The sequence below is a fragment of the Sorex fumeus genome, unplaced genomic scaffold (genome assembly GCF_029834395.1).
Source record: "Sorex fumeus unplaced genomic scaffold, SorFum_2.1 ptg000129l, whole genome shotgun sequence".
Classification (NCBI taxonomy): domain Eukaryota; kingdom Metazoa; phylum Chordata; class Mammalia; order Eulipotyphla; family Soricidae; genus Sorex; species Sorex fumeus.
The window spans coordinates 2,219,680-2,247,269 of record NW_026606186.1 but is presented as its reverse complement, the minus strand read 5'-3'; the positions used below and the strand labels follow the sequence as shown (position 1 = coordinate 2,247,269).

At 39.8% G+C, this 27,590-nt stretch overlaps 1 protein-coding gene across 1 annotated transcript in view; it reads left to right on the top strand.

Moving 5' to 3' along the window:
* The window catches only part of CRYBG3 (crystallin beta-gamma domain containing 3), a 134,292-nt gene that overhangs the window by 26,790 nt on the left and 79,912 nt on the right, over nucleotides 1-27,590 (top strand). Inside the window, exon 3 of the mRNA XM_056138592.1 lies at nucleotides 23,271-23,689. Coding sequence (XP_055994567.1) covers nucleotides 23,271-23,689 — 419 coding nt within the window. The remainder of the gene's footprint in view (nucleotides 1-23,270; nucleotides 23,690-27,590) is intronic.

The following is a 27,590-nucleotide window of genomic DNA, read 5'->3' as shown; positions in this document are numbered from 1 at the left end:
TTTATTATTTGTTGTTACTGTGTGGGCCCAGTAACGTCTCCATTGGAGACTTTGTTGTTACTGTGTTTGGCATATCGAATACGTCACGGGGAGCTTGCCAGGCTCTGCCGTGCGGGCGAGATACTCTCGGGCTGGAGCGATAGCACAGCAGGTAGGGCATCTGCCTTGCACGCAGCCAACATGGCCGACCCGAGTTCGATTCCTCTGCCCCTCTCGGAGAGCCCGGCAAGCTACCGAGAGTATTCGATATGCCAGACACAGTAACAACAAAGTCTCCAATGGAGACGTTACTGGGCCCACTCGAGCAAATCGATGATCAACAGGAGGGCCTTTACTTTTTACTTACTTTATTATTTATGTATTAGAATGTTATGGACTTTTGGTTGGTAATTCTATAGCTTGCTGCTTTACTGTACACATCTATTGTGTCTGGGAGCTTTTTTGTAGAGTCCATAGGATTTTCTAAGTATAATATGTCACCCACAAATAGTAAAATCTTGACTTCTTCTTTTCCTATCTGGATATTCTTGATATATTCTTCCTAATTTCTATGACAAGTACTTCTAGTACTGTATTGAATAGAAGTGGTAAGAGTACTACTCCTTTCTTATGCCTCATCTTAGAGGAAAGGTTTCTAGATTTGCTCTGTTGCATATAATGTTTACTGTGGGCTTGTGGTAAATGGCTTTGACTGTCTTGAGGAGAGTTCTTTTAATTCCCATTTTGAGAGTTTTTATAATGAATGGGTGCTGGATCTTCTGAAAGATCCAGCTTTTTCTGCATCCATTGATATCATAAATTTTGTTTCTATTTGTAATGATATGATATTATACATTGATTGACTTGCACATGTTAAAACATCCTTGCATCCCAGAATGACTCCCACTTCGTCATGTTTTATGATCTTTTTGATGAATTGATAGATTCAGCTTGCTAGTATTTTGTTGAGGGTCTTCGCATCTGTGAACTTTTCTTTTAACACCACTTTTGCTGTATCCCACAGGTTCTGGTAACATGTTTCCTCATTCTCATTTGTTTCCAGGAATCTTTTGATACCTTTCCTGATTGATTTCCTCTCTGACCCACTGATTGTTCAGTAATGAGCTCTTTAGTTTCCAGGTGGTTGAGTTTATTTCTCAATTTCTGTTTGTGGTTAATCTCTATTTTCAGTGTTTCATGATCTGAGAAGAAAGTTTATAAGGTTTCCAACCTCTTTGTGGAGGTATGTTTTGTGGCCTAGCATGTGGTCCATCATGTAAAATGTTGTGTGCATTGGAGAAGAATGTATATTCAACTTTTTAGAAACTAAAATCCCTGTATATATTTAATAAGCCCTCTCTTCCACTTCTTCCTTCAAAATTCTTTATTTTCTTGCTGAGTTTTAGTCTTTTTGACCTATCAAATGGTGTCAGAGCGGCATTGAAGTCTCCAACTACTATTGTGTTATCAATGACTTTCTTCAAGTCTACTAGCTGTTTTAACTATTTTCCTAGTCTCTCATTGGTGCATATATGTGTAGGAGGTTGAGTTATTTCAGATACATATCCCTTGGTCATTAAGAAATTACCCTCTCTTTTAACTTTTAAAGTCCTGAAGTCAGTGTTGTCTGATACTAGTTTGGCTGCCCTGGTCATTTTGTGGGCATTGTTTGTTTGAAATACTGTCTTCCAACCTTTGACTTTGAGTCTGTGTTTGCCCTTACTGTCTAGATGTATTTCTTGTAGGTAGCACAAAGTTGGATTCTTTGGATAATCCATTCTGCCACTCTGTGTCTCTTAATTGGTATACTTAGGCCATTGACATTGAGTGGGATTATTTTCATTATTTTCATGGAGTTTTGTATTATCTTTCTGTAGAAGTTTGGTGCACTCATGAGATTTAGCTTGTCTTACACTAACCTTTAGTTCTTATAAAGATAGTTTTGAGTTTATGATGTTGTTTATTTTTGAAGTTGTACTTTGCTTCTTCAGATCTGGCTGGGTACGGTACTCTTGGTGAGGTTTTCATTTCATTGAGGTTTTCTTTAGCTATATAACACCCTTGTCTTTGGACCTGAAGGGTCTCATGTGGTAAATATGCTATGAATTTTACAGATGCTCCTTTGTATGTAATTCCCTTCTTTGATCTTGCTGCTTCCAGTACTCTGTGATGTTTTGTCATCTTGATTAGGATGTGTCTTGGAGTATTATGTGGTTCGCTTTCAGCTGGTACCCTTTGGGCCTCCTGGATTTAGGTCAGTGCACTCTTCAGCTCTGGGAACTTCTCAGCAGTGATGTTTTTGAGTATTGTTTCTTCACTGGTGTTGTCTTCCTGGTCCCTCTGGGACCCCAGTAATTCTCATATTGTTCTTGAATTCATTCCACAGTTCTCTTGCCTGCCGTTCATTTATTTTGAGTCCCTTTTCTATTTTCTGCTGTTGTCTGGAGGTTTTCTTTTATTTATTTTTTTTTATTTTTGGGTCACACCTGGCAATGCACAGGGGTTACTCCTGGTTCATGCACTCAGGAATTACCCTTGGCGGTGCCTGGGGGACCATATGGGATGCTGGGAATCGAACCTGGGTTGGCCGCATGCAAGGCAAACTCCGCTGTGCTATTGCTCCAGCCCCAGTCTAGAGGTTTTCTGCATCTCATCTTGGAGCTCAGATTTTGTCCTCAGCCACTGTGACTGCTTCTGAGGCCTTCCACCGAGTTTTCCATATCACCCACCAAATTCTTTAATTCTGTCATTTCTGCCATGCTTTTTTCACTTCTGCTCTCATATCCTATTGTGTTTGATGAGCAGTCCATTCCACTGTTTCTTTGAGCTCATTAAACATCCTCCACATTTCTATTTTAAAATCAAATCTCTATCTGACAGTATCTATCTGGATAGTACTTGAATATTCAGGGCTGCTCTCTTTGTTCACTAAGCATGGTGGGGTTTGCATTGCTTCCCCATTGTGCCTTTTGCACAGTTGGGGTGAGTCTCTGTACTTAACTGCTTGTAACCCTCCACCACCAGGAAGTTCTCTGGGTGCCCAGCTGTTTTTGGTGCTCTCTCTGTTCCCTATTGAAGCTAGTCAGTGGAATTCAATATAATTTGTTATTGTATTCTTGGGTTTCTTGCCCTGGTCCAGGGGACGTTGTGTGCTGTCTGGGGTTCTTGGAGTTCACCTCTTCTGCCATAGTGTGGTGGTTGAGTCTGTGGCCTTGGGCTTGCCTCCTCTGTGTCCCCAGTGTCCAGTCAGCTATCCCTTAAACACTGATTCTTAGTGCTTTCTTTTTTTATTTTTTTATTTTTTATTGAATCACCATGAGAACAGTTACAATGCTTTCAGGTTTAAGTCTTGGTTATACAATGATCAAACACCCATCCCTTCACCAGTGCACATTTTTCACCACCAAGAACCCCAGTATACCCCCCATCCCACCCCTCCACCTGTATGTGTGGCAGATGATTTCCACTTTACTCTCTCTCTACTTTGATTATATTCAATTTTTCAACAGGAGACCCACCATTATTATTTGGAATTTCCCAACAGTCAGATGTGCTGAAAAGGCATCATTAGATAATTTGTTTTCTATTGCTGATAATGAAGAGCATATGGTTTTGGATTTCTGATAGTTTAGTAGTTAAGTCTGGAGGTATTTCTGCCAGAAGCTCTTGGCTTCTGAGATTGGTTTGTGTGCCTTTGGGATCATGGTCATTCAGGAGCCAGAGGAGCCATTCGTGGACAGCAACTTGGGCTCTTTTAGGGGCAGCGAGAAGGGCCAGTTCCACCCCCCATCCCATGAGACCTGGCACATCTTGTCACTGCAGGCTCGTACTTCTCTGTCCAATAGGCTCTGAAAGATGGTGGTCACTCTGCTGCCACTGAGGCGAAAAGGCAGAAGGGACAATGCCCTTTCCCACCCTGAGTGGCACGGGGCCAATGCTTAATTCACAGTCCAGAAGCATTTCTGCCAGAAGCTGCAGGGTTCTGAGATTGGTTTGTGTGCCTCTGGGATGAGGAGCCAGAGGAACCATTCATGGGCGGCAACTTGGGGTCTCCCTTAATGATTTCTAGTGTGACTCCAGTGCTCTTTCATTTTCTTTATCTCCTTCAGACACGAGAAGCCTGGTTTTGTGTCTGGCCCTCATGTTGTATAGATTCGAAAAGTAGTTGCCAAATTCCTGAAACCAGTTTCATATGCCAAACACAGTAACAACAAAGTCTCCAATGGAGGCATTACTGGGCCCACTCCAGCAAATCGATGAACAACGAGAGGACAGTGACAGTGACAGTATCTTCTTGTTTACTGTTTGATGGCCATTTCTTAGTTCTTACTCTTTATCCAGTTGTAATTCTTGATTTTCCAGTACTTCCTCCTTTCTAAAATTTGCCTTCTTTTGAAAGTCCTTGCTCCTGAAATACTGTACATTTTTGTTTCAGTTCCTGCCTCTGGCCTTTTATCCCCCTTCTTTCCTTATGTTGATTTTTTTTTCTGATCAAATTTCTTTTCATGTAGAAATTTTTCAAAATCCTCAGCCTTCTTCATTTACTGTCTTCTGAAGTAATATCTTTCAACCTAACACTCCATCTTTCTCATCACTATCCCTCCCCTTCATGAGCTACAGACTTGAGTGTCAGTGTTCAGAATTTCTAGGTAGATGTCTTTTTGATACCTCACATTTAGCCTGCATCAAAGGTTCACTATCTTAAGAGATGTTCTCTTTCTATATATATTTGGTTGGGAGGTGGAGGTGGTGGGAGGTAGGTGCTTGAGATGGGGAAAGAACCTTGGGCTCAGAACCCAGAGATTTTCAGGCAAATTCTCTATTTTCAGTCTCCTGTCTCACACTGTCCTAAGTACTTAGTGCTTTCAAATCCTGAGATTGATAAACTCTTCCATGATGAGATTTGCCCTTGCAAACACTTGAGGTAGCTGCAGTTATTATGTCTTCATTTGCCTTTGCTGTGTAAATCTTTTCTGAAACCCTATCTCTGAGTTACATCTCTTTCTGTCTTTGTGTTTATAACTTAGGAACCTCTCTCAAATCATTTTAGAGTGTTTTACATGAGAACAAAAATCAATATATGTGATTAATCTGGCATTAATAAGAATTTCTATCTCTGTATTGAAGAAAGTCTCAGAGATTGTCACTGGATCACAGAAAATAGTAAAAGAAGACAATAGAATTCATATTTTATTCTATATCATGTTCTATATTTTCACTAAACTTTATACATAAATTTACCAGAAAGAAATCCTTTGAAAAATTGAGAGTGGCAATGTCTGTTTTCAGAAATGTCACGAGCAGGTCATGTACCCATAGAAGATAGACTCTTGAACTAAGACCTAAGTGCATTGATTATTAAGCTTGTTCTCAGTTGCTTGACATCTGTTTTTATATAAAGAATGCACAGCCCATTTTAGAATTGTTGGTCAGGATTTGCTATACAACTTTGATGAAGGTTTTTGCATCTTCAAAAGGCAGTGTTTATTATAGGTGATTGCATTCTTATGAATAAAGAAGGGGGTGATCAACTAGTATCAGTTGCTTCATATAATGGTATTTATAATTTGTAGCACTTATATATTTTTTCATTTTTAAGTTTTATTTATTGAATCACTGTGAAAACAGTCACAAAGTCTTTCAGTTTAAATCTCGGTTGGTCATACAGTGATCAAACACCAGTCCCTTCACCAGTGCACATCCCTTCACCAGTGCACATTTTCCACCACCAAGAACCCCAGTATGCCCCCCACCCACTGCCTGTGTGGCAGATTTCCGCTTTACTTTCTCTCTCTCTCTCTCTCTCTCTCTCTCTCTCTCTCCCTCCCTCCCTCCCTCCCTGTTGATCACATTCAATATTATGACAAAAGACCCAACATTATTATTTGGAATTTTCTCCAACATTCAGACCTGCCAAAAAGACATCATTAGATAATTTGTTTTCTGTTGCTGATTATGAAGAGCCTATAATGTCATGTGGCCGCAATAGTGGCCACACGATTTTGGATTTCTGATAATTTAGTAGTAAGCCTAGAGGAATTACTGCTAAAAGCCCTTGGGTTCTGAGATTGGTTTGTGTGCCTCTGGGATGACTGTCGTTCAGGAGCCAGAGGAGGTGTTTGTCAGTGGAAACCCAGGGCATTGGCAGGGCTAGTGCCACTCCCCCACCCCATCCTACAATGCCCCATGTGCCTCATCAATGTCATCTCATACCTGGCTGTCCATTAGGCTCTAAAAGCTGGAGGCCACTATGCCGCTGCTGCAAGGGGAGGCAGGCGGAGGGACTAACACCCTTCCCCTCCCAGGGCGGCATAGCACCGTAGTTAAATGCACAGTCCAGATGCATTTCAGTTGGGCATTATATTTTGCTCATGTTTTCCCACCATTATTTAAGCCTGCCTTCCAGGGACAGACATATAGCACTTATTTTTAATTATAGCACTGTAGCACTGTCCTCCCATTGTCCATCGATTTGCCCGAGTGGGCACCAGTAACGTCTCACAACAAATTGTAAGACTTGTTACTGTTTTTCGCATATAGAATATGTCACAGGGAGCTTTCCGGGCTTTGCTGTGTGGGCAAGATATTCTCGGTAGCTTGCCTGGCTCTCCAAGAGGGGCGGAGAAATCTAACCTGGGTCGGCCTCGTGCAAGGCAAATGCCCTACCCGCTGTGCTATCACTTCAGCCCATTTTTAATTGTATTTTAAGTAAATTAGTTACTAAGAGTACCATCTCCCTTCCTGCCTCTATACTCATTGTTTAATTGTGATTTTATAGTGGAAGAATTGTAGCCCAAAAATATTTCACTGAAGAATAGTCACTAACTGGCCTTTATGTTAATTTCTATATTGAGAGCTTAGTACAGTTTGTATAGTAGGATGGATTTTAAATTCATTTGAATTGTTATGCCTAAATGTGTTAACGAATTTCTTGGCTAATAGAAAATTTATCATTAACCTGTTGTTTAATTGTTTTATATTTTTAATAAATTGTGACTTTGGGGGGCTGGAGTGATAGCACAGCAGGTAGGGCGTTTGCCTTACCCACAGCCAACATGGCTGACCCAGTTCGATTCCTACACCCCTCTCAGAGAGCCCAGCAAGCTACCAAGAGTATCTCGCCCGCACAGCAAAGCCTGGCAAGCTCCCCATACGTATTCGATATGCCAAAACACAGTAACAAGTGTCACAATGGAGACGTTACTGGGCCCGCTCGAGCAAATCGATGAACAATGGAAGGACCGTGACTGTGACCGTGACTTTGGGCTATAGATGGCACCCAGCAATAGAATGTGTACTTTGCATAAATTCTTGGCCCCATCCCATGTTTGCAAAAATTATGGCCTCAATAAATACTTGATAACCACTTTTCCTCAACAGCTTAGAAGTAAATAGCAGTATGTCATCAATTGGAAATAGGTATTTTAAAAATCACTTTATTTTATTTTATTTATTTATTTTTTTATGTTTCTATTTTATATATATTTTTAAAGGTTTAAAGCACTATATTTTCTCCACATTGATATAAACCTGAACATATATAATACGGGGGGAAAAATACATGGTTTTTTTCATTCTTTAAAACTCCCTTTCAATGGAAGTTTAATCAATATGTTGCATTATAGAAGCTTCAGCTTTTAGCATGATTGTTTAATGATTACATATATTGCCAAAAGACCACCACAAAAAAGTATTTTATCCATTGACATCCAGTTGTTAAATTTTGTCTTCTGATGAAGACTTAAGATTTACTCTTAGCAACTTACATATATACAATAGGATAACTATTAAGTGTAATAACCACGTTATACATTACATACCCACGGCTTATGACTGGAAGCATGTACATTTGACACCCTTCATTTTGTTACCCCCTGGTCCCCATCTGTGGCCATCACCAATCTGCTTTCTGTATGTGTGAACTCTGTCTCAATTTTTTAGTTGAGTACAGAACCCTTAAGTTTCATCCATTTTATCTCTAATGACAAGATGTTCTTTCATTGCCTGAATAATTTTTGATGGTTTATATATTTTCTTTATTCATTTGTCCATTGACAGTGAAATTGTTTCTATAACTTGGCTATTGCAAACAGTGCTGTAGTGAACTAGAAATACCTTATAGACTATAATAGGGGCTGGAGAGAGAGTCCAACAGGTCAGGTGCTTAGATTGCACATGGTTGACCCAGATTTGATCCTTGTCATCCCATATGGTCCCCTGAGCCCACTAGGAGCAATTTCTAAGTGCAGAGCCAGGAGTAAGCCCTAAGCACTGCTGGGTGTGGGCCAAAAACAAAAAGAATACAATACCTAGTAATAGGATGAAGATCAAAATCCTGAAAACTATAATTTTAGTTAAAGTTTTTAAGTAACTTCTGCACTTTTGATAGTGACTGTGCACCATTAATTCTCATCAACGGTATACAAGTGTTTCCTTTTCTCATATTCTTGCCAACACCTGTTATTTCTTGTCGTTTTGGTAGTAGAAATTTAAACAGGTATGAGGTGATACATCTTTGTGATTTTGATTTGCATAATTCTGTGATGTTGAGCACTTTTCCATGCTCTTGTTAAGTGCCTTGAGAGAACGTCAATGCTTTCTGCGCACTTTTTTCCCAATTTATTTATTTTTGGGTTTTTGGACCACTTGGCAATCCTCAGGTGCTTCTCCCAGTCCTGTGCTCAGGGGACATATGCTGTCAGGTATTGAAGCTGTCTCTCCTGCATGCAAAGAATGTTCTTGGTATACTGACCAATCTCTCTGGCCCCATCTTCACATTTTTTATCTTCTTTTTCCTGTTGAGTTTTCTGTAATGTGTATTTTTTGGATATTAATCTCTTATAAAATACTTAACTTCCAAGTATTTTCTCCCATCCAGTCAGTTGTCTTTTCATTTTGTTGCTGTTTCTTTTGCTGTGGAAAAGCCTTTTATTTTAATGAAGTCAACTTATTCATTTCTCCGTTGTTATCTTTTGTTTTTTGTGTTAAATTTTTTTAAAAAATGCTGCCAAGTTAGAAACTTTACTGCTTATGTTTTCTTTAAGGGAGTTCATGGCTTTTGGGCCTCACATTCAAGTCTTTAGTCCATGTTTAATTTCTTTTTGTATATGGTGCAGGCTAGTTGTCGTCAATTCCTGCTTTTACATGCAGTTATTCAGTTTTCCCAAACCTTTTATTGAAAGCTTTACTTTTCCCATTTTTCTGCTTTTCTATTCACCCTATTTGTATTGTTTTATTTTTGGACTCCCCAGTCTGTTATATTGATTTTTTGTGCCTATTTATATGACAGTATCATACTGTTTTGATCATTAGAGGTTTGTATATAAATCTTCATCCTATTACTAGGTATCATTTTTTTCATGCAATTATTAATAGGATTTTATGCATTACTTTTAGAGAAACACAACATATATTTGAATATTGGTTTTGAATCTTACAACTTTCCTGAATTTATTATTCTGTATATTTTGGGTGGAATATTTAGAGTTTATATAATATGGTTATTTGTAATTTGTGACAGTTTTACTGTTCCTCTCTGATTTGAATGTCTTATTTCTTTTGGTTATGTTTCCTAATTTTTCTGATTAGGACATCTATTACTGTATTGAATTAAGCTGGAAAGAGTGATACACTTCTAGTTCCTAAGAGCTAGACTTAGAAATGTCTAGCTTTTGGGATGGAGTCAGACCTCTGAAACCATGTGGTTGGGTCCCAGGTACATGTTGGTACAGATATATATGCTTCTTCTCAGTTGCCTACAACCTGTTTGCCTAGATTGTATGCCCCACAAGTGATCCTGAAAATCGCCAAATAGTCCTTGTCAGATACAAGGTTTCTCATCCTTGCTTTAGAGGAAGAGCTTTTAACTTTTTTACCTTTGAGAATAGAAAGAGCTATGCTTGGAATATCACGTTTCACTCAAATGAGAGAAAAAATCCAGAGTTCCGACATCCGTCGACGATCAAGAATCAGGGACGCTGTCTCATTTGCCAAGGTATCAAAAATCAGATGGGCTGGTCACGTAATGAGATTTAAAGACGACCGCTAGACTAGAGCTGTTACTGACTGGATTCCACGGGATGTCAAAAGACCACGTGGCCGCCCACCTACCAGATGGTCAGACTTCTTCGTGAAGATCATGAACGATCGGTTTGAGGCTCTTCATGATCCCAGAGCGAACAGATGCTATTGGGCTACACTAGCACGCGACAGGGACAAATGGAGATGTTACTGGTGCCCGCTTGAGCAAATCGACGACTAACGGGAAGTTAAGTGAAGTGATAAGTGATAAGTGAGAATATTGTTGGCAGTGGAATTTTTTTTCCTTTTTGGGTCACACCAGTGATGCTCGGTGATTACTCTTGGCTTTGCACTCAGGAATTACTCCTGGGGGTGCTTAGGGGACCATATGGGATGCCGGGGATAGAACCTGGTCAGCCGCGTGCAAGGCAAACACGCTACCTGCTATACTATTACTCCAGCCCCTTGGCAGTGGATTTTTTTTTCCTTTTTGGGTCACACCTGGTGATACACAGGGGTTACTCCTGACTCTGCACTCAGGGATTACTCCTGGCAGTGCTCAGGGGACCACATGGGATGCTGGGAATCGAACTTAGGTCATCTGCGTGCAAGGCAAATGCCTTACCCATTGTGCTATCATTCCAGCCCCAGGCAGCGGATTTTTAAGATGATATATGGCCTACGTTGAGGTACATTTCTTCTATACCCAATTTATGGAGAGATTTTTTTTTAAATCATAGATATTGAGTTTTGTTAAATGCTTTTTCTGTATCTATGAGATAATCATACAATTTTTATTCTTAATTTTGCTCATTGGCTCACTTACAATAAAACCCCTTGTGAGGGCAGAGAAATAGTACAGTGAGTAGAGTAGTCACCTTGCATGCTGCTGACCTGGTCCAATCCCTGGCACCCTGAATATTCCCGGAGTGCTGCCAGGAGTGGGGACGGGTGAGCAGAGCATAAGGGATAATGGTAGTTCAATACTGGAAGGAAAGGGGACAGGAACAGAGATAATTGCAGAGGTGACAGTGGTGGCACTAACACTTTGGTGGTGGACCCAGTGAGTTAGACACAGGTTGAGATATGAAATCAAATACCCTTGAAATCCTGTAGTATGGTAAACCAGTGGGAACGCCACAAAACTGGCTTTAAAAAGAAACAAACAAAAAGCAAAGAGCTTCTCTGTTGCTGGGAATGAGTTTCGTAGACTTGTGATCAGCACTGTTCTCTCCCTCTGACAGCTCATGGAACTCCCACCAAACTGTTTTAAAGTTCCAAGACATGATGGAAAAAACACATCCTTTGAAACCAGCTCTATCTGGGCTTAAATCCCAGATCTCCCATGTGGTAGTTTTATAAACTTGGACAACTTAAATCTCTCTGAATTTTGCTTTAATTCTTATGTCATAGAAGTGATTTAGAATTAACTGAGATTACTCAGGAAAAGTGTTACCTTTTTGCCATGTAAAGTCTCGCTAAAATTAGAAAGAAGTTTTGCTTGTGGATGTTGCAATGTCTTTTCATGGATGAATTGTGTAGATGTTATTAGAGACAGTGATTCTAAGACTTGAAATAAAGGCATACATGAATGTACATATACTAAAGTATAAGCAAGGGGAAATTATCACACTCTGATGGCATCTGTAAAGACTGAGTACTGTTATGGAGATTGGAATGGGGCATTATACTCAGTGTGACTATACTGTCCAGATGAACAAGTGAACTGCCAGAATTTAATGCTAGTGGTATGTCTAGTGCCTGGTAGTCCTTTGAAATTGTAAATCGTGTTTTTTGATTCGCAATGGTTCAAGCTTATCATAGACCTGAATAGCTCTACTCATGTTGTGATGGAGTATCTTAGGAAAACTGAGTGTGAAAGGTGACTACACGCAGATTTTTTTTTTGTGTGGGCGCATTAACCACCACAAATTAATTTCTTCAGATATTGACATGAGAGGGAGCTCCAGAGATCTCTCAAAATTTATAATTCTTGTGCTGCATAACAGGAGAAAGAGCTTTTCATCTGGTCATGTTGTGTTTTTCCTCCCCTGTTCATCTCACATACCTGTTCTTCTTGACTTGATTTCTGCCTACCTGTTAATTGGTGACAGAGCGCACATGCGTTTCTCTTGACCAAATTGTTCTTAGTTTCAGAGTGGTAGAATTAAGTCTCTGATTAGCCTTTCCTCTCAAATATCTCTGGGTATAAGAGTTAGCATACTTAGATTGAGCTCAGTGCATTTTATCTTTAATTTTTTTTAAGTCTTCTCCCTCCTTGACCCCTGGGAATGCTTTTGCTTTTATCATTCAGTCTTCGTCAGCCATTTCGCCAAGCTTCTCAAAAGTTTTTTCTTCCTGTTTGAACCTTCTGGCACTGGATAACTCTGACTACCCTGATTAGGTCAGTAATTTTTACTTACCATGTTTTATCTACCACTTCTGGTGGGTTTTTTTGAGCTATTTATCACCAAGGGCACTTATGTGGCCCACATCATATACCTATAACCTTTTGTCAACATTACATGGAAATGAAAAAAACTGAAAGCAACACCACACATAGAACCTTGTTTCCATTCTAGAGCATTGTTAAAAGAGGAAGTTTTTATCTTCTTGACTTATTTTTAATGGCAGATTACTTGTGACATCACAGAATGAATGTTGGGCTGTGCCTGATTTCAGGTTCAGAGGTGTGTGTGTATGTGTGTGTGTGTGTGTGTGTGTGTATGTGTGTGTGTGTGTATAGATATGTGTGGAGCTAGTCAAAGGGGCAGGTTGAGTAGGGGTGGAGGCTTTGAGTTTCTGGGAGCCATGTGTTGTAAAGGACCATGCTTGCGAAGCACAGTGAAGGAAGAGCCTGGTCAGAAGGTTGACCAAGCCCAAATGATCAGGACAGTAGAGTACTGTTTCCCACAGGGGGCCAATATTACCCTTACCCCAGTGGGTGTGTGTGTGGGTGGGTGGGTGGGTAGGGTGGCACTGGAGTGATCCACAGGGTGATAGGCACTCAAGTGCTTGGGAGGGTGTTATCTGTGTTTGCTTAAAGATTCCAGAAGAGTCGTGTGTACACACATGCACAAACACACACACACACACGCACACTTTGAATGGGACAGGAGACCTGATAACTTTGGGAACCCCTGCTGTAGAGGAAGATTCACTTGTGCCTTTCCTGTCTTCTACTCAGAGACTCTGACAACAATCTCTCCCTCCATGACCTTCTTGACTTGGCTCACTGTGACAGTCACTGTTTGGGATGCCCCAGCCACCTGCTATAGATTACTCTGATAAACTAATGTCCCTTAGGATCTGCAGTTGAGTTGTTAAATCAGCCACTTGTAGTCTTTATGAAAATAGGAACTTGGGTACGTTTCCTTCACCATTGCCTCGAAGCAGATGGAATAGTGTGTGGCTGTTCACTGTTGAGTGAATGAATGCTTTACAGTTTATTTTGACCCACATTGCTACTTAGTACTCCTGGTGTATTGTACATTTCCTAGAAACACCCTTCCAAGCCCTTTGTTTGGGAATGGCGTACCTACTCCACCTATTTGTTTCTTTATTAGCTTATCATCTCTCCCCCTCAGTTCACTGAGGTCAGAGCCCTTGGTGGACTTTGCTCACTGTCCTCACTTACAGAATGGCTCGAGTTTCAGCACTGCCTTACTTAGAAGAAAAAAAAATATTACTGCTTTCCAAGACTTTCCGTTTATTAGAGACATTAGAGACCAAGCAGGTGCTTCTCTTTATCACTTTCGGTTTTTCTCTGTCATCCTCATATGGAGATCATGCAGCTTCCCAACAGGTGGAAAGCTGATCTACAAGAAACTATCATTTTTTTCTGTCCTGCATCTTAAGTCATCTTACAACTTTTCTTTTTTCTAGTTTAAAAAAAACAGAGAAAGAGAAAGAAACATACAGAGAGAGAGAGAGAGAGAGATGGAAAGCACAAAAAAATAACAATGAATTTGATACTGGCAAATGTAAAGAATAAAAATAAGGCACATAAGAGAGGCGTTTTCTTCATGGAGAAGCTTACTATTTTAAACAGAATGACTGGGGACTTGTTCAGTGGAGAGATGACTTTTAAAGGAAGATGTGAAGGAGGTGAGGGGGAGTAAGTTACATGGCTGCCTGAGGGAAGAACATCCTAAGAGCGAGGAGAGGTGCAGTTCCTGAGGTAGGAGTGTGCCTTTCTGTTGGAAGATCAGTGATACAGATAAAAGGTAAAGGTAAAGGTAAAGGCCCTCCCGTTGATCGTCGATTTGCTCGAGCGGGCCCAGTAACGTCTCCATTGGAGACTTTGTTGTTACTGTGTCTGGCATATCGAATACTCTCGGTAGCTTGCCGGGCTCTCCGAGAGGGGCGGAGGAATCGAACTCGGGTCGGCCATGTTGGCCGCTTGTAAGGCGAACGCCCTACCCGCTAGTGATACAGATAATCCTCACCTTTCTTGACTTTGCAGTGATATTTGGCTATTTTCTTTTGTTGATTTTGGAAGTATTCTTTGTCCTTTATCCTTCGGCACCAGTATTCTGCAGGGGGTGCCTCGTCTAGTTTTGACATTCTACATCTGATTTTGTTGGGGGAACGGGGTGTCCAGGTCTACTCTTGCTCAGTGCTTATGGGGTTGCCCTCAGGAGACCTTGTGGTATGGACAGTGGGGAGGGGGAAGAATCAGATAGAACTTTCCACGTGCAAAGGCCACACTGCAGCCCTTTCAGCTATCTCTTGGAACCATCTATTTTATTGGCTATTTCTCTTCTCTCCTTCTTTACTGTTTCACCATGCCTCTTTCCTGTGTGTGTGAGGTATTGCCATATAGCATCCTTAGACTATACTCCTGTTCATTTGTTATTTCATCCTGTATACCACCAGGGGAACAAAAATTCAAGATGTTTCACAATTTGTACGGTAACTCCCCCACCTCCAGTCCCAGAGAAGGTGCTAACATCACCGTCCCATCTATTTTCATGACTTACTTGTTTTATGGGGCTCAGGGGGCCACACTCAGCTGTGCTCAGGGCTCACTCCTGAATTTTGTGCTTAGGGATCACTTTATGGTGATGGTCAAGGGGCCATTTGTGCTGCCAAGGATTGGACCAGAGCCAGCTGCATGCAAGGCTAGCACTTTACCAGCTATACTCTCTCTCTCTCTCTCTCTCTCTGGGTCCTCCCTTAGTTACTTTTGACTTTATTATTCAGGTTGTTAGCCCAGTTTAGAAAATGTAATCATCTCTAGCAGTGTTCTTTTGACACTTGTGGATTGGCATCTATTCTTCAAACTTACATATGGGCCAGCCGTCATGACCACCACGGGAGCCTGGCGGTTTTCAGCCCTCCGACACCAGCAGGGTGTCAACTGGTGGTTGAAGAACATTGGTCTGTAACTCATCCTTCACTGTGAGTTGGTAATCTCACCAACCTGAATTTCTGTCCTCTGTGTCACAGTCTTCTTTGGCTACACCCGTCATACTAAACATTTCACACTTTTGTCTTTGTACATATTATAACTGTGTCTAGAATGCTCTTCCTGCCCCATGCTCACATCTTCTCTGGAGAGGAGTCTCCCCACCCAAAGTCAGTTGTGTTCTCTCTCGTCAGCCTCACACACTCATGAAAGGATAAGTAGTGTCAAGTAAGCTCCTTGAAACCAAAGCCAGGTCTTATTAATCAGAATGCCTGATGTTTTTCTCTGTAAGGGATACATAGCAAAGAGAATGAATGGAGTTGAAAATTTTTAACATACATATACCTTCATCAGTGTTCTCGCCTGCCTGCCTCCCTGCCTCCCTGCCTCCCTCCCTCCCTCTCTCTCTCCCTCCCTCCCTCTTTCCTGTCTTCCTTCCTTCCTTCCTTCCTTCCTTCCTTCCTTCCTTCCTTCCTCCCTCCCCCCCCTCCCCTCCCCTCCCCTTCCTTCCTTTTCTTTTTTGATTTTTGGGTCACAGCAAGTGATGCACATTGGTTACTCCTGGCTCGTGCACTCAGGAATTACTCCTGGTGGTGCTCAAGGGACCATATGGGATGCTGGGAATTGAACCCAGGTTGACCGCATGCAAGGCAAATGCCGTACCCGTTGTGCTATCGCTCCAGCTCCCTTCCTTTTTTTTTTTTTTAATCACACTGGGAAGTGCTCAGGGGTAACTCCTGGCCCTACATTCAGGAATCACTCCTGATGGTGGTAGGGGATTAAATGGGATGCTGGGGATTGAACCCAGGTCTGTTGCATGTAAGGCAAGCTGGACTATCACTCTTGCCCCTCATCAGTGTTCTTTTCATATTTATATGCAGAATGCCAACCTCTCAGAGTGTAGCTGGAACCAATGTTGTGTTAGTGTGGGCTGGAGTCCCAAGTGCTATCTATTCACTTGTTGGAACAATGGCATGGTAGCATTGGCAGGCGGCACAAGCCCTCACTTATTGCAGACTGACCTTCATTGTGGTCTAGGTTGCAGGCAAAGAGCAGCTGTTTTGGATCAAACAAGAAATTTTAATTATATGAATACAGCACTTACTGTGTTTACTTTGAATAGTAGTGTTCTTTTTCTGTGAGTTTTTGTTTCTATCTAAATTAATTACTTTTTTCCCCCTATTGAGGGTATTTAAATTGTGATTGGAATTCCTTATGACATTGTTAGGGAAAAATTAAGCAATTTAGACATTTTAAAGAACATTCAGTAAACTTAATATTTAGGGATTTTGGAATGCAAAGAAGTTGAAAAAGACGATTAGTTTTGTTTTGGGGCCGCACCGGTTCTGCTCTGGGGCTACTACCAGTTCTGTGCTTGGGGGTAGGCACTACTCAGGAGGTCCCATGGTATCAGGGAATGAACCAAGTTTCCTTATGCGAAGCATGTCCTTATCAGCCCTTTAAAATATCTCTCCAGCCCAAGAGACATTGTTTTAAAAAATTGTATATAATTTAAAATATTTAGTGTGAAGACCTTTTTTTTTAGCAAAATATAGTTCCTTGTTTAGAAAATAGTACTTTTTACTTTAAAAGGATTTGTTAAATATCATGACTCAGGCAAATAAATAAATATTATTTTTGATTGAAAAGATGTCTTGAGATTTTATTGATGGTTAAAACTGTAATTATCTTGTTTTCTTCATTTTCTTTTTGTGTGTTTTTGCCTGCTTCCTTGTTTGCATTTGGGCCACACCCTGTGGTGCTCAGGGCATACTCCTGGTTCTGCATGCAGGGACCATTCCTGGCGGTGCTCATGGGACTGTGCGTGGGCATTGCTGGGGATTAAACCCTGACTACGTGCAAGGCAAGTGCTCTACCCACTGTACTATCTCTCCAGTCCCTCTTAATTTTTTTCATTTAAAAAAATTGCCCTAAATTTAGGAGTTGTGTGTCTTTAAAACATTTAAGAATTATTTATGATCATCTTGACAATTAGCCTGTTACTCACTTTTTCAAGTAGATAATTTGGGCTGAGCATTCTTCTAACAATAGAAAAAAATTTTCTGTTATGTTCCTTTACAGTATGTGATCACTGTGACTCTGGTAGAAATATTGTGGCAGGAAGTTCCAAAATATTAAGTGAAGTTGTTTAAGGAATATATATATATGTATATGGAATATATATGTACATATTTACATTTTTATTTGAAAATGAAGTCTTTGCTTCTGTGACCTTTTGATGATCACACTTCTGTTGACAAGCTTGTCAGAAAAAATACTATGCTGTGAATAGTCACATAAGGAAAGCCGTATCTGGGCAAGAGGTGGCGAGTGCTTCATCCTGTCAAAGAAGTCAAGTGGGTCTGGGAACACTGGTGGTGGTCATGGAGGAAGTTTTGTGAGAATGACCACCTTGGTAAGGGGATGCTTCAGTGGTCAGGTTGGCTGTGTTGATAACTACAGTGGTCAGAATATGATGGCAGTGAGGATGGCTCAGTTATGATGAGAGCAATTTTGGAGGTGGTAACAGTACAGTTATTCTGGCAATTTGATAATCAGCCTTAAAAATTAGAACCCAGGAAAAGGAGGAAATTTAAAGGGAGAAGCTGGTGGTGGATGCCGGGACTTTGCTAAACCATGAAACCTCTATGGCTGTAGTGGTTCCAGCAGCAACAATTGCTCTGGCCGGAACAGACTGCTTTAATTAATTGCTGGGATATAGGGCTTCAAGGAGAAGAGAACCAGAGAAATTTCTGGGAAAGTACACATTGCAACAGATTTTCCAACTCACTTGAGCTCGGGGGATGGGGGTTGGCCGATCCTAGTTGTTACAAAGAAGAAAGCAGCTTTAGAAAATACTCATGTGCATAGGCAGAAAACTTGACTGTATTCATGACTAATCGTATATCAGGTTATTTTAGTTTCTGTTCCGTGGAAAGTAAAGCATTCCAACAAAAAAAAGGGGCAAGAGTGGTTTTTGGTTTTGCAGAATCAGGTATTCAAATCAGATCTCCGAAGCTTTAGTGTAGAGGTTTTTTGCCCCTATAGCATTGGTTACTCAATGTAGTAGGCTAGTCGAGCGGCCGAACAAATATCACTTTAAAAGAAATGTCACCTAGCTTATATTCTGCCAAACTGTGAGGCTCCTTCTGCAGTTTAGAAGAGGAGAGGGCACAGTTTATCAGTAAGTAGATGGTTGGGTGGTCGAGGTGGAACCCAGGGGACTGAGTTGCAGTTGAAAGCAGCGAAAGATGAAACTCTGAGTGACCCTGGCTCAGAGGTACCCAAATTTATATGGCCCCTTTTCACCAAAAAAAAAAAAAATCTTTCAGCGACTCATTAGAAATCTACATTTTCCCTTTTAAATTTTATTTTAGTCACCATGGCATTCTAAAGTTACTAGTGTTTCAACACCAGTCCCTTCCCCAATGCTCCCCCTCCCCATTTGCCTCCCACCCAGTGTGGTTGATAGCCAGTACTGTTGCGATGGGGTTTCATATACTTCACCACCTCTCAGCAACGTTACCTCCTCCCATGCATACTTACCTCCATCATGGATGTCATTCCCCTCCCTGTCCTTAATCCCCTGGCCCCCTCATGTTTCCTACTGAAGACCAGTTCTCATGTTCTTTGTTTCCATTGCTTTTGGGTATTCATTATTCTGCCATTCCATTTTTTTTAATATTCTACATATGAGAGAGATCATTCTCTGTCAGTGTCTCTCCCTCTAGTGTATCAAGTTCACTCAGCATGATATACTATTTGTCCCTCCATGTAACAGCAAACTGTGGGACTTTATCTTTTCTTATGGCTGAATAGTATTCCATTTGAGTATATGTACCATAGTATTTTTTATCAAGTCACCTATTCTTGGATATGGGTTGTTTCTAGATTTTGGCTATTGTGAATAGTGATATAAGGAACATAGGGGTACAGATGTCCTTTTTCCATTTTGTTTTTGGGCCCTTGGGCTATATTCTAAGAAGGGGCATTGCTGGGTCAAATGGAAGCTCAATTCCTAGATGCTTTAGAAATGCCCATACCGTTTTTCAGATGGCTGGACCAATTGATATTCCTGCCTGCAGCAAGAGAAAGTTCCTTTTTCTCCACATTCATGCTAGCACTGGTTGTTCTTGTTCTTTTTGATGTGTGCTAGTCTCTGTGGTATGATAGCATATGTCATCGTTGTTTTGATTTGCACTTACCTGATGATTCGTGATATAGAGCAATTTTTTCAACGTGCTTTTTGACTATTTGTACTTCTTTGGGGAAGTTTCTGTTCATCTCTTCTCCACATTTTTTAATGGGGTTGGATTTTCTTTCTTGTAAACTTGTACCAGTGCTTTATATCTTTGATACTCTATCAGATGAATGTTGGGTTAAAAATTTGTTCATTCTGTGGGCTCTCTTTGTATCCTGGTCATCAGTTTCTGCATCACTTGAGGTGCAGAAACTTCTTAGTTTTATGTAGTCCCATTTGTTTATCTTTGCTTCCATTTGCTTGGCCAGTGGTATTTCCTCCTTGAAGATATCTTTAGCTTCAATGTCAAAGAGTTTTGCCTACATTTTCCTCTATGTATCTTATGTATTCAGGACTGATATTAAGGTCTCTAATCCATTTTGATTTGACTTTTGTCCATGAGGTCTGAGTTGTTTTTTCTATCTAATCTGTTTTCTCAACACTACTTTTTTAAGAGTCTTCCTTACTCCACTTCATATTTTTTGCTCCTTTATAGAGGATTAACTGATCATGTACTTTAGGGTCTGTCTCAGGATATTAAACTGTATTTCATTAATCTTGAATATTTGTCTTATTCCAGTGCCATTCAGTTTTATTACTATCACTTTGTAGTACAGTTTGAAGTTGGGGAAAGTGTTGCCTCCCATTGTCTTTTCCCAGCAATTATTTTAGATATGGGGTAGGGTGTTATATTTTTCTATATGAACTTAGGAGTGTTTGCTCTATTTCTTTGAAAAATGTCAGGTTATTCTTTTAAGGACTGCATTAAATCTGTACAGTACTTTAGGCAGTATTGCCATTTTTATTTTGGTTTTCGAGTCACACTCAGTGATGCTCAGGGGTTACTCCTGGCTCTGCACTCAAGGATCACTCCTGGCAGTGGTGGGGGGACCACATGGGATGCTGAGGATTGAACTTAGGTCAGCCACTTGCAGGGCAAGTGCCTTACCTACTGTACTATTGCTCCAGCCCCTATTGCCATTTTGATGATATTAATCCTCTTAGTCCATGCAGAGGATATGTTTACATTTCATTATGTCCTCTCTCATTTCTTGAAGTAGTGTTTTGTAGTCTTTTACCTTTTTAGTTAAGCTGATTACAAGGTACTTGATTTTCTGAGGCACAATTGTGAATGAAAAAAAAATTTCTTTTAAATATCACTCTCTTCTCTTTCATTATTTGCATGTAGGAAATCCATAGACTTGACCATCAGTTGCTTTTTTTTTAAGTCATACTTGGCAATGCACAGGGGTTATTCCTGACTCTGCACTCAGGAATTACTCCTGGGGGTGCTCAGGGGACCATATGGGATGCTGGGAATTGAACCTGGGTCGGCTCCAGCCCCGACCATCAGTTTTGTAGCCTGCCATTTTACTATACAAACCTGTGTTTCCAGGAACTTTTCTTATAGAGTCTCTAAGATTTTCTAAATATCGACTCATGTTATCCACAAGTAGTGTGAACATGACTTCTTCCTTTCCTATCTAGATGCCCCGTGGAAATTTAACTTAATTTTAAAGCAAACAAACAATAAGTATACCCAGTTGCACCCCAGGTGACTTCTCTTTATGCTTCCCTAGTCACAGTGCCCTGCGGGAGGTAGGGTAGAGTGGGTGTGATTGTGTCATCCACTTTGCGAAGCACTGCTCATAACTGATGATACTCAAAATGTAGAGACTGTCAAGTTACATTAAGTCCCTGACACAGAAAAATAGCATTTGTGTTTACTCAAAAATGCCTTCTGATCTTACCTAAAATGTGGAACAAACATAAAATATTGTTTGCTTGAAGTTATTTTTCTTTTTTAGTTTGTTTTTGGGCCACATCTTGGCTATACTCCTGGCATATTCCTGACTCTGTGTTCTGGTATCACTCCTCCCAGTGTTCAGGGACCAAGTGGGATGCCAGGGATTGAGCCCGGGTGGGCCACTTGGCAAGATAAATGCCCTCTCTCTCGCCTTGAAGTTAATTTTCTAGGCTAATAAGTTCTAAACATTTCCTCAGTTTCTTATGCTGAATTTTCATGGTGGTCAGTAGAACATTCCTTTAAGCTGTTTTGAATTTGGATTAAAGCAGGGAACAACGTGAACAAATGTCATAATTATGATAGTCTTGCCTTCTTGAAGAATAGCTTATTACAAAACCATGGCCTGTGAACCTCCAGTGCCCTGCGGTGCTTTTACCTTGGTACCTTGGTGTCCTGTTCTTTTTCTGACTCATAGTTGAGCTTTTATAAGGACTCATGAGCATAACATCTGACAGATACTGTCAGATTTACATTCCTTTTACAAGTAAGTGAACCAGCATATTTGGATGGCAAGGCAAGTTGGCACTGTTGCCTAAAGCTAATGAAGTTCTTTGGAAGAGTATGAGGGTTGATGCTCACGTGCTCTTTGATACGGCACTTCAGCCTTTGTTCACACAAAGCACACAACTATGAATTTGCTTTACCAGCCACTTAATTATGAGCAGGTAAAATGCCTCTCTGTAAAGTGTTGACACTCAAGAATTCCCAGCGCTGTCTACCATGCCCGTAAATTCACACATTAGGACTTCCTATGATACTGTGAAGGGTTCATTATGAGTTTTACCTCTGAATTGGGCTGAAGAGATAGCACAGCAGGTAGGGCATTTGCCTTGCACACAGCCAACATGGCCGACCCGGGTTTGATTCCTCCACCACTCTTGGAGAGTCCGGCAAGCTACCCAGAGTATCTCACCTGCACGGCCAAGCCTGGCAAGGTACCCATGACATGTTCGATATGCCAAAAACAGTAACAAAATGTCTCACAATTTGTTGTGAGACATTACTGGTGCCCGCTCATGCAAATTGATGAATGGGAGGACAGTACTATAGTGCTATCTCTGAATTGATGAGTCTTGGTACTGTGCTCTCTCCTCTCTCTCCTTTCTCCTGTCTCTCTCTCTCTCTCTCTCTCTCTCTCTCTGGAACTTCACAGGTGAACAGTTCCAAAATGATGTCTGTATAGGTGCAGTTCATCTAATGTACCAAATGTTTTAAGATTATTTTCCGTTAGATCTTAGTTATGACGACTTTATATTGTCAGTCAGTCACTGTCACTGTCCTCCCATTGTTCATCGATTTGCTCGAGCGGGCCCAGTAACGTATCTGTTCTTTTCTTCTCTCACATTCTATTTACTTCTTGTGGTACCTAATCTCCAGTCATTAAATTCCTTAGATGCTGAAACCTCACTGAGACAGAGCTGGGCTAGGAGTTGATCTGAGGCAGATGAGGAGAATGGAGAAAGGCGGGGAGACTAGCAGGGAGGGATGGGAGATGCACAAGCTTCACAGAACATTTTAGGCCTCTCTAGGAAGCATTCCCTGTGTCACTGCTTCCCATCTCACCTCTATCCAGTCTGGACTATTTACTCCTACTGTGTGTTCTCATCTGAGCCTTGTGACTCTACAGTTTGGCTGCAGTAGTGCTGACTCTGCCCTTCGTGATGCGGGAACCTGCGCAGGGGCACAGAAACCTTTAGCCTTGGCTACTAAATTTTTGGTTTTAGCATCTTTAGCTGCTGGTGAAACTTGTATAAATAGTAGGCTATCACTCAACCCACTTTTTAAATGACCCTTATTATTCTTTGTTTTTAAAGAGCCCCCAAAGTGAGGATGGAAGGAACCAGGCTGAGAAGCTAATCACACAGGAAGAGTCCAAAAAGCCAAATGACCTTTCCAGTTCCTCTGCGGATACCAAAACAGGAGAAAGTGAGCGGCAGCCAAAAGAAAGCTTTTTCCAGTTTCTTGGTAACTTATTCAATATTTCAGGAAAGTCATCCCCTGGTGAAGCCAGGCAGTCTTCTTTTAAAGATGATCCTGACAAAAGTGAGAAAGATCTACGAAATCCCAGTGATTGTCCAGAGGAAGGGACCGAAAGGAAGAGCGAGATTTTCAGCATCTCCTTGGAAACTCAGGCACTTCCAACAGAAAGGGAGTCCAACTCAGCTGAACTCTCAGATACCTTTTCTTTGGATACAACACAGGACAGTGAACAGGACATCTGTGATTTGCTAGAGTAAGTTAAAAATTAGCAAAAATATTTCCATTTTTAGATTAGTCTGTTAATTGGGGGACTAGAAAAGGACTCTTGTAATGTTCCTGCTGGTTGGTAAAAAGTCGCATGGTTTTGCCAACATTTCTGACCTTTTGAGCTATTCGGTGTGTGGTAGAAAGTGTTATAAGACTTATCTCTAATTTAAGACAAAGATGGTAGTGTTGTCTATTGTCTGAATTCTTTCTGTATTAGGCAGGTAGTTTTATAGCAGCGTTTTCGGAAGAAAATTGATTCAAAAGGGTATATTCATACTCTTACTGTTTGTGGGGAATTCAATTAATGGTTACAAAAAGAATGGAATTTAATTTGTAAAACTAACCTTTTAAACCCTTTACATTTCTTCAAGAGCAGAAATCTTTTACTTAACCACCTCTTTTTCCTCTGTTTTTAATTAGTATAAACTACTTGTTTTCCATTGACTCATCAGCTAGAAGGAATATTATCTAGTGCCCCAACATGTTTATAATAATGTTTGTAGTAGACATCTATGTAGCAAAAATGCCTTCCTTCATAACTGATAAGAATTCTTTAAATTTTAAATTGAATTCTGGATTATTTTTAAGAGGTCATCAATAATATGATAGTCAGATACAGATTATAATTTAGAAGTTTGTAGTTCTTTGTAGTTTCAAATTGTCTTCCCCTATGTGCTTTCAAGGCAAGTTTTCCTCAAGGCAAGTTTCTGGTATAGGCACAGATTCATCTTACAGTTGTGAGAACTGAGACCCATATAATGAGGGTTTGCTGGTGAAGGCCTTATGAAAAGTTAAGGTGCACTAATATAGCTACAGCTACTGAAACAGTGCCATCTGTAGTGTTGGCTAGACCTTCAACTGACATAGGATTGAGAGTCTAAAAATGAAACCTATATTTGTGATCTGAAACCCTGTGTGTGATCGTATTTTATATTCTAATAGAATGGAAGAGTTAGGGAGATTGGATAACAATTTTGAAACAATAAGACTTGATACTTATCTAATTTTTTATTAAATTTTAGAGCAGAAAGTGATTTAAACTAAAATAACTGAAGTATATTTTTCTTTTGCTTAGAAACAATTTTCCAAGCATGATGGCAACAGGAGGTATGAGGAAAGAGAATGAGAAAACGAATTACCATTTTACCATTACTAAGCAATGAGAAATTAAATTGTCAGATGAGAAAGTTATGTGCAGAAATGTCAAAAAATCCTTTTAATCAAGTTAGCACACGAAGGCAAAATGGGAAAATAATTGGTGAATAAATTATTTTTAAAAAGACGCATAAACTTAACAGATAAGTAGGAAAATGGTTTATAATCACCAACAGTCAGGAAAATGAAAACTAAAATAACTTATTGAAAAGTGATGAAAAATTATAATATCCTATGATATCAGAGTTGGTAGGGCTGGTGATTGATCTTAGGAGTGGAAAGTGTTATTTGATCTTAGGTCAGTAGGCCTTAAAATATTGAAATAGCTTGTGTTTTATTTCTAAAGATATGCGTTTTCTTGAAACATTATTACTGTTAATTTGCGGGAAATCCCAAGCCATGCTTTGGTGGTCTGGGAACTGTCATAGCCAACCAGAGCATCAGGGCCACATTCAGGTATTCAGCAGGGCACCTGTAGTGTGAGGATTCAACCAGGGTTTGGTTGCACACAAAGCATGAACCTTAAGCCCTATACTATCTCCCTGGCTCCTGGAACATTCATAGGAAAATAGGATTAGAAACAAATCTATAACAGCAGAGCAATGGTTAAATTCTGTAACATCTGTAATACAAGATTGTCTAAAACTGTGCTATTCAAAGTGTCAGAGATGTGGAGAGTGTTTGTCTTACACGTGTGATCATTGGGGTTTGATTCTTGGCTCTGAAGTTACCTGAGAATCAGGCTGGGAGTAGCTCCCAAGCACCTTTGGATATGATCCCAAAACCAAAAACAAATAAACAGCTTTGTAATCCTTTTTATATGTAGTTGATTATGGATATTTTGTTTTTAATATTCATAGAGCCTTTAAGAAAACCTTTTGATAAATTTTTGTTGTTGGGCCATGTGGTACTCATGTATTTCTGGCTCTGTGTGCCTGGATCATTTCTGGCAGGGCTTAGGAGATCACATATGGTGCCTGGGATAGAATTGGGGTCAGCAGCATGCAAGGTGAGAGCCTTTCCTTCCCTACTATCTCGCTGGTCCTTAGATAATATTTCTTAGATTGCTTTTGGTACAACTATAGTGGTAGCTACTTGTTGAATTGAAACTTTGAAAAGCTTCTATGATTGAAAAAAAGCTTCTATGAGTATATTTTTAATACATTCAAAACCCTTATGAGAAACTTCTTTAAGTTTTCTTCTGATATTAAATCAACATTTCTACGTTTCTTTTTAATAGAGAAGAATTGAATACTCCTAGTTTAGAAGAGAAAATACCCTAAGTGTGTAATTTGAAGATAAACCAAACCATGATATAAAAGCCCTATCATTGTTTCTTAAGATTGTATTAGATACTTTTTCTCTCAGGCTATTTTTTTTTAAGCCACAGAATAGAATGTGCTTTGAAGAATGATGTATCTTCAGTTGACCTTTGTCTTATCAGGTATTTGATTTACCCCATATAGAGTACACCATGTGAGTATTTGGAGGTTTGAAATAAGCTTTTACATGATAGGTAGCTATGTTGTGGGTATATATATATATATATATATATATATATATATATATGTATGTATATATATAACAGCTTTAGATTTTGAGTAGTGTATGACTTTTTAAAAGTATTTGAATTTTCTAGGCATTTTACTTCTTTATTACTACTTTGTTTGCAACACATACCTTTGGCTACAAACAGATAAGTTCTAGATCCTTTGTACACTTGTTTAAAGCATAAAATTAATACTACCTTTTTTTCTATTCAGCTTATGAGGTGTAAATGTTTCACTTTAACTTTTTATCTTTGGTTTAGTTTTAAAGCTCTGTGTTTCCATTTTCTTGGTTTTGGGGCCACATCTGGTGATGTTCAGGGTTACTCCTGGTGGTGCTCGGGGACCATATGGGATGCCAAGGATCAAACCTTGGTTAGCAACATGCGAGGCAAATGTCCTCTCCACTGTACTATCACTCTAATCCTGTGCTCACATTTTCTTTACTAAGAAAACCTTAAAGGACAGTAGGACCGTTTTATGTTATTATTACTTTTAAACTACAGTGACTCAACTGCATTGTTAAAGAATCATGTAGAAAATTGACTGTATTGGTGTGACTAATCTTTTAAAAAGTAGGAGGGTTGCTCATCAGTCCTGAAAACACTAATTATACTACATGAAGCTCTGTTTGAAACTTTGATGTTCAGTGCTTTGAACATGATTTATGTAGTTGTTTAGTGTAAAGAAAGCATATATTAGTTTTAAGCATTTAACATTTCTACCCAAGGTGCTGGAGATTATCTAGTTAGAAACTTAAACTTGTTTAAATAAATCAATTTGTTTTCATTGATTGTATGTAGATAGCCCTAAAACAGTGTATTCACCCCAAGGACTCAAAAACTATCAGAAAGCATTATTTACAGTGAGATGAAATTTACTGGATTTTCCTTTGTGGTCTATTTTATTACAAGTTCTTTAAGATCAAAAGTTGCATTGATGGATTGATGTAGGATAAAGTGACTTGACGTCTCTTTAGGAAAATCTCTTCAGGGAGATTATGGTAAACTTAGAGGATCTACATTTACTATACTTTAATACAACTATGATTTGATCCTCATCTCTTATGTCCTATTTCTGTAAACAAGGTATACATTTTTTGTGTATTTAATTTCTTCAAAATTACTTTGGTGATCTTTTTTGGGGAAAGCATTGTGGTCTATATATTTAAGGTTTAAACATAAA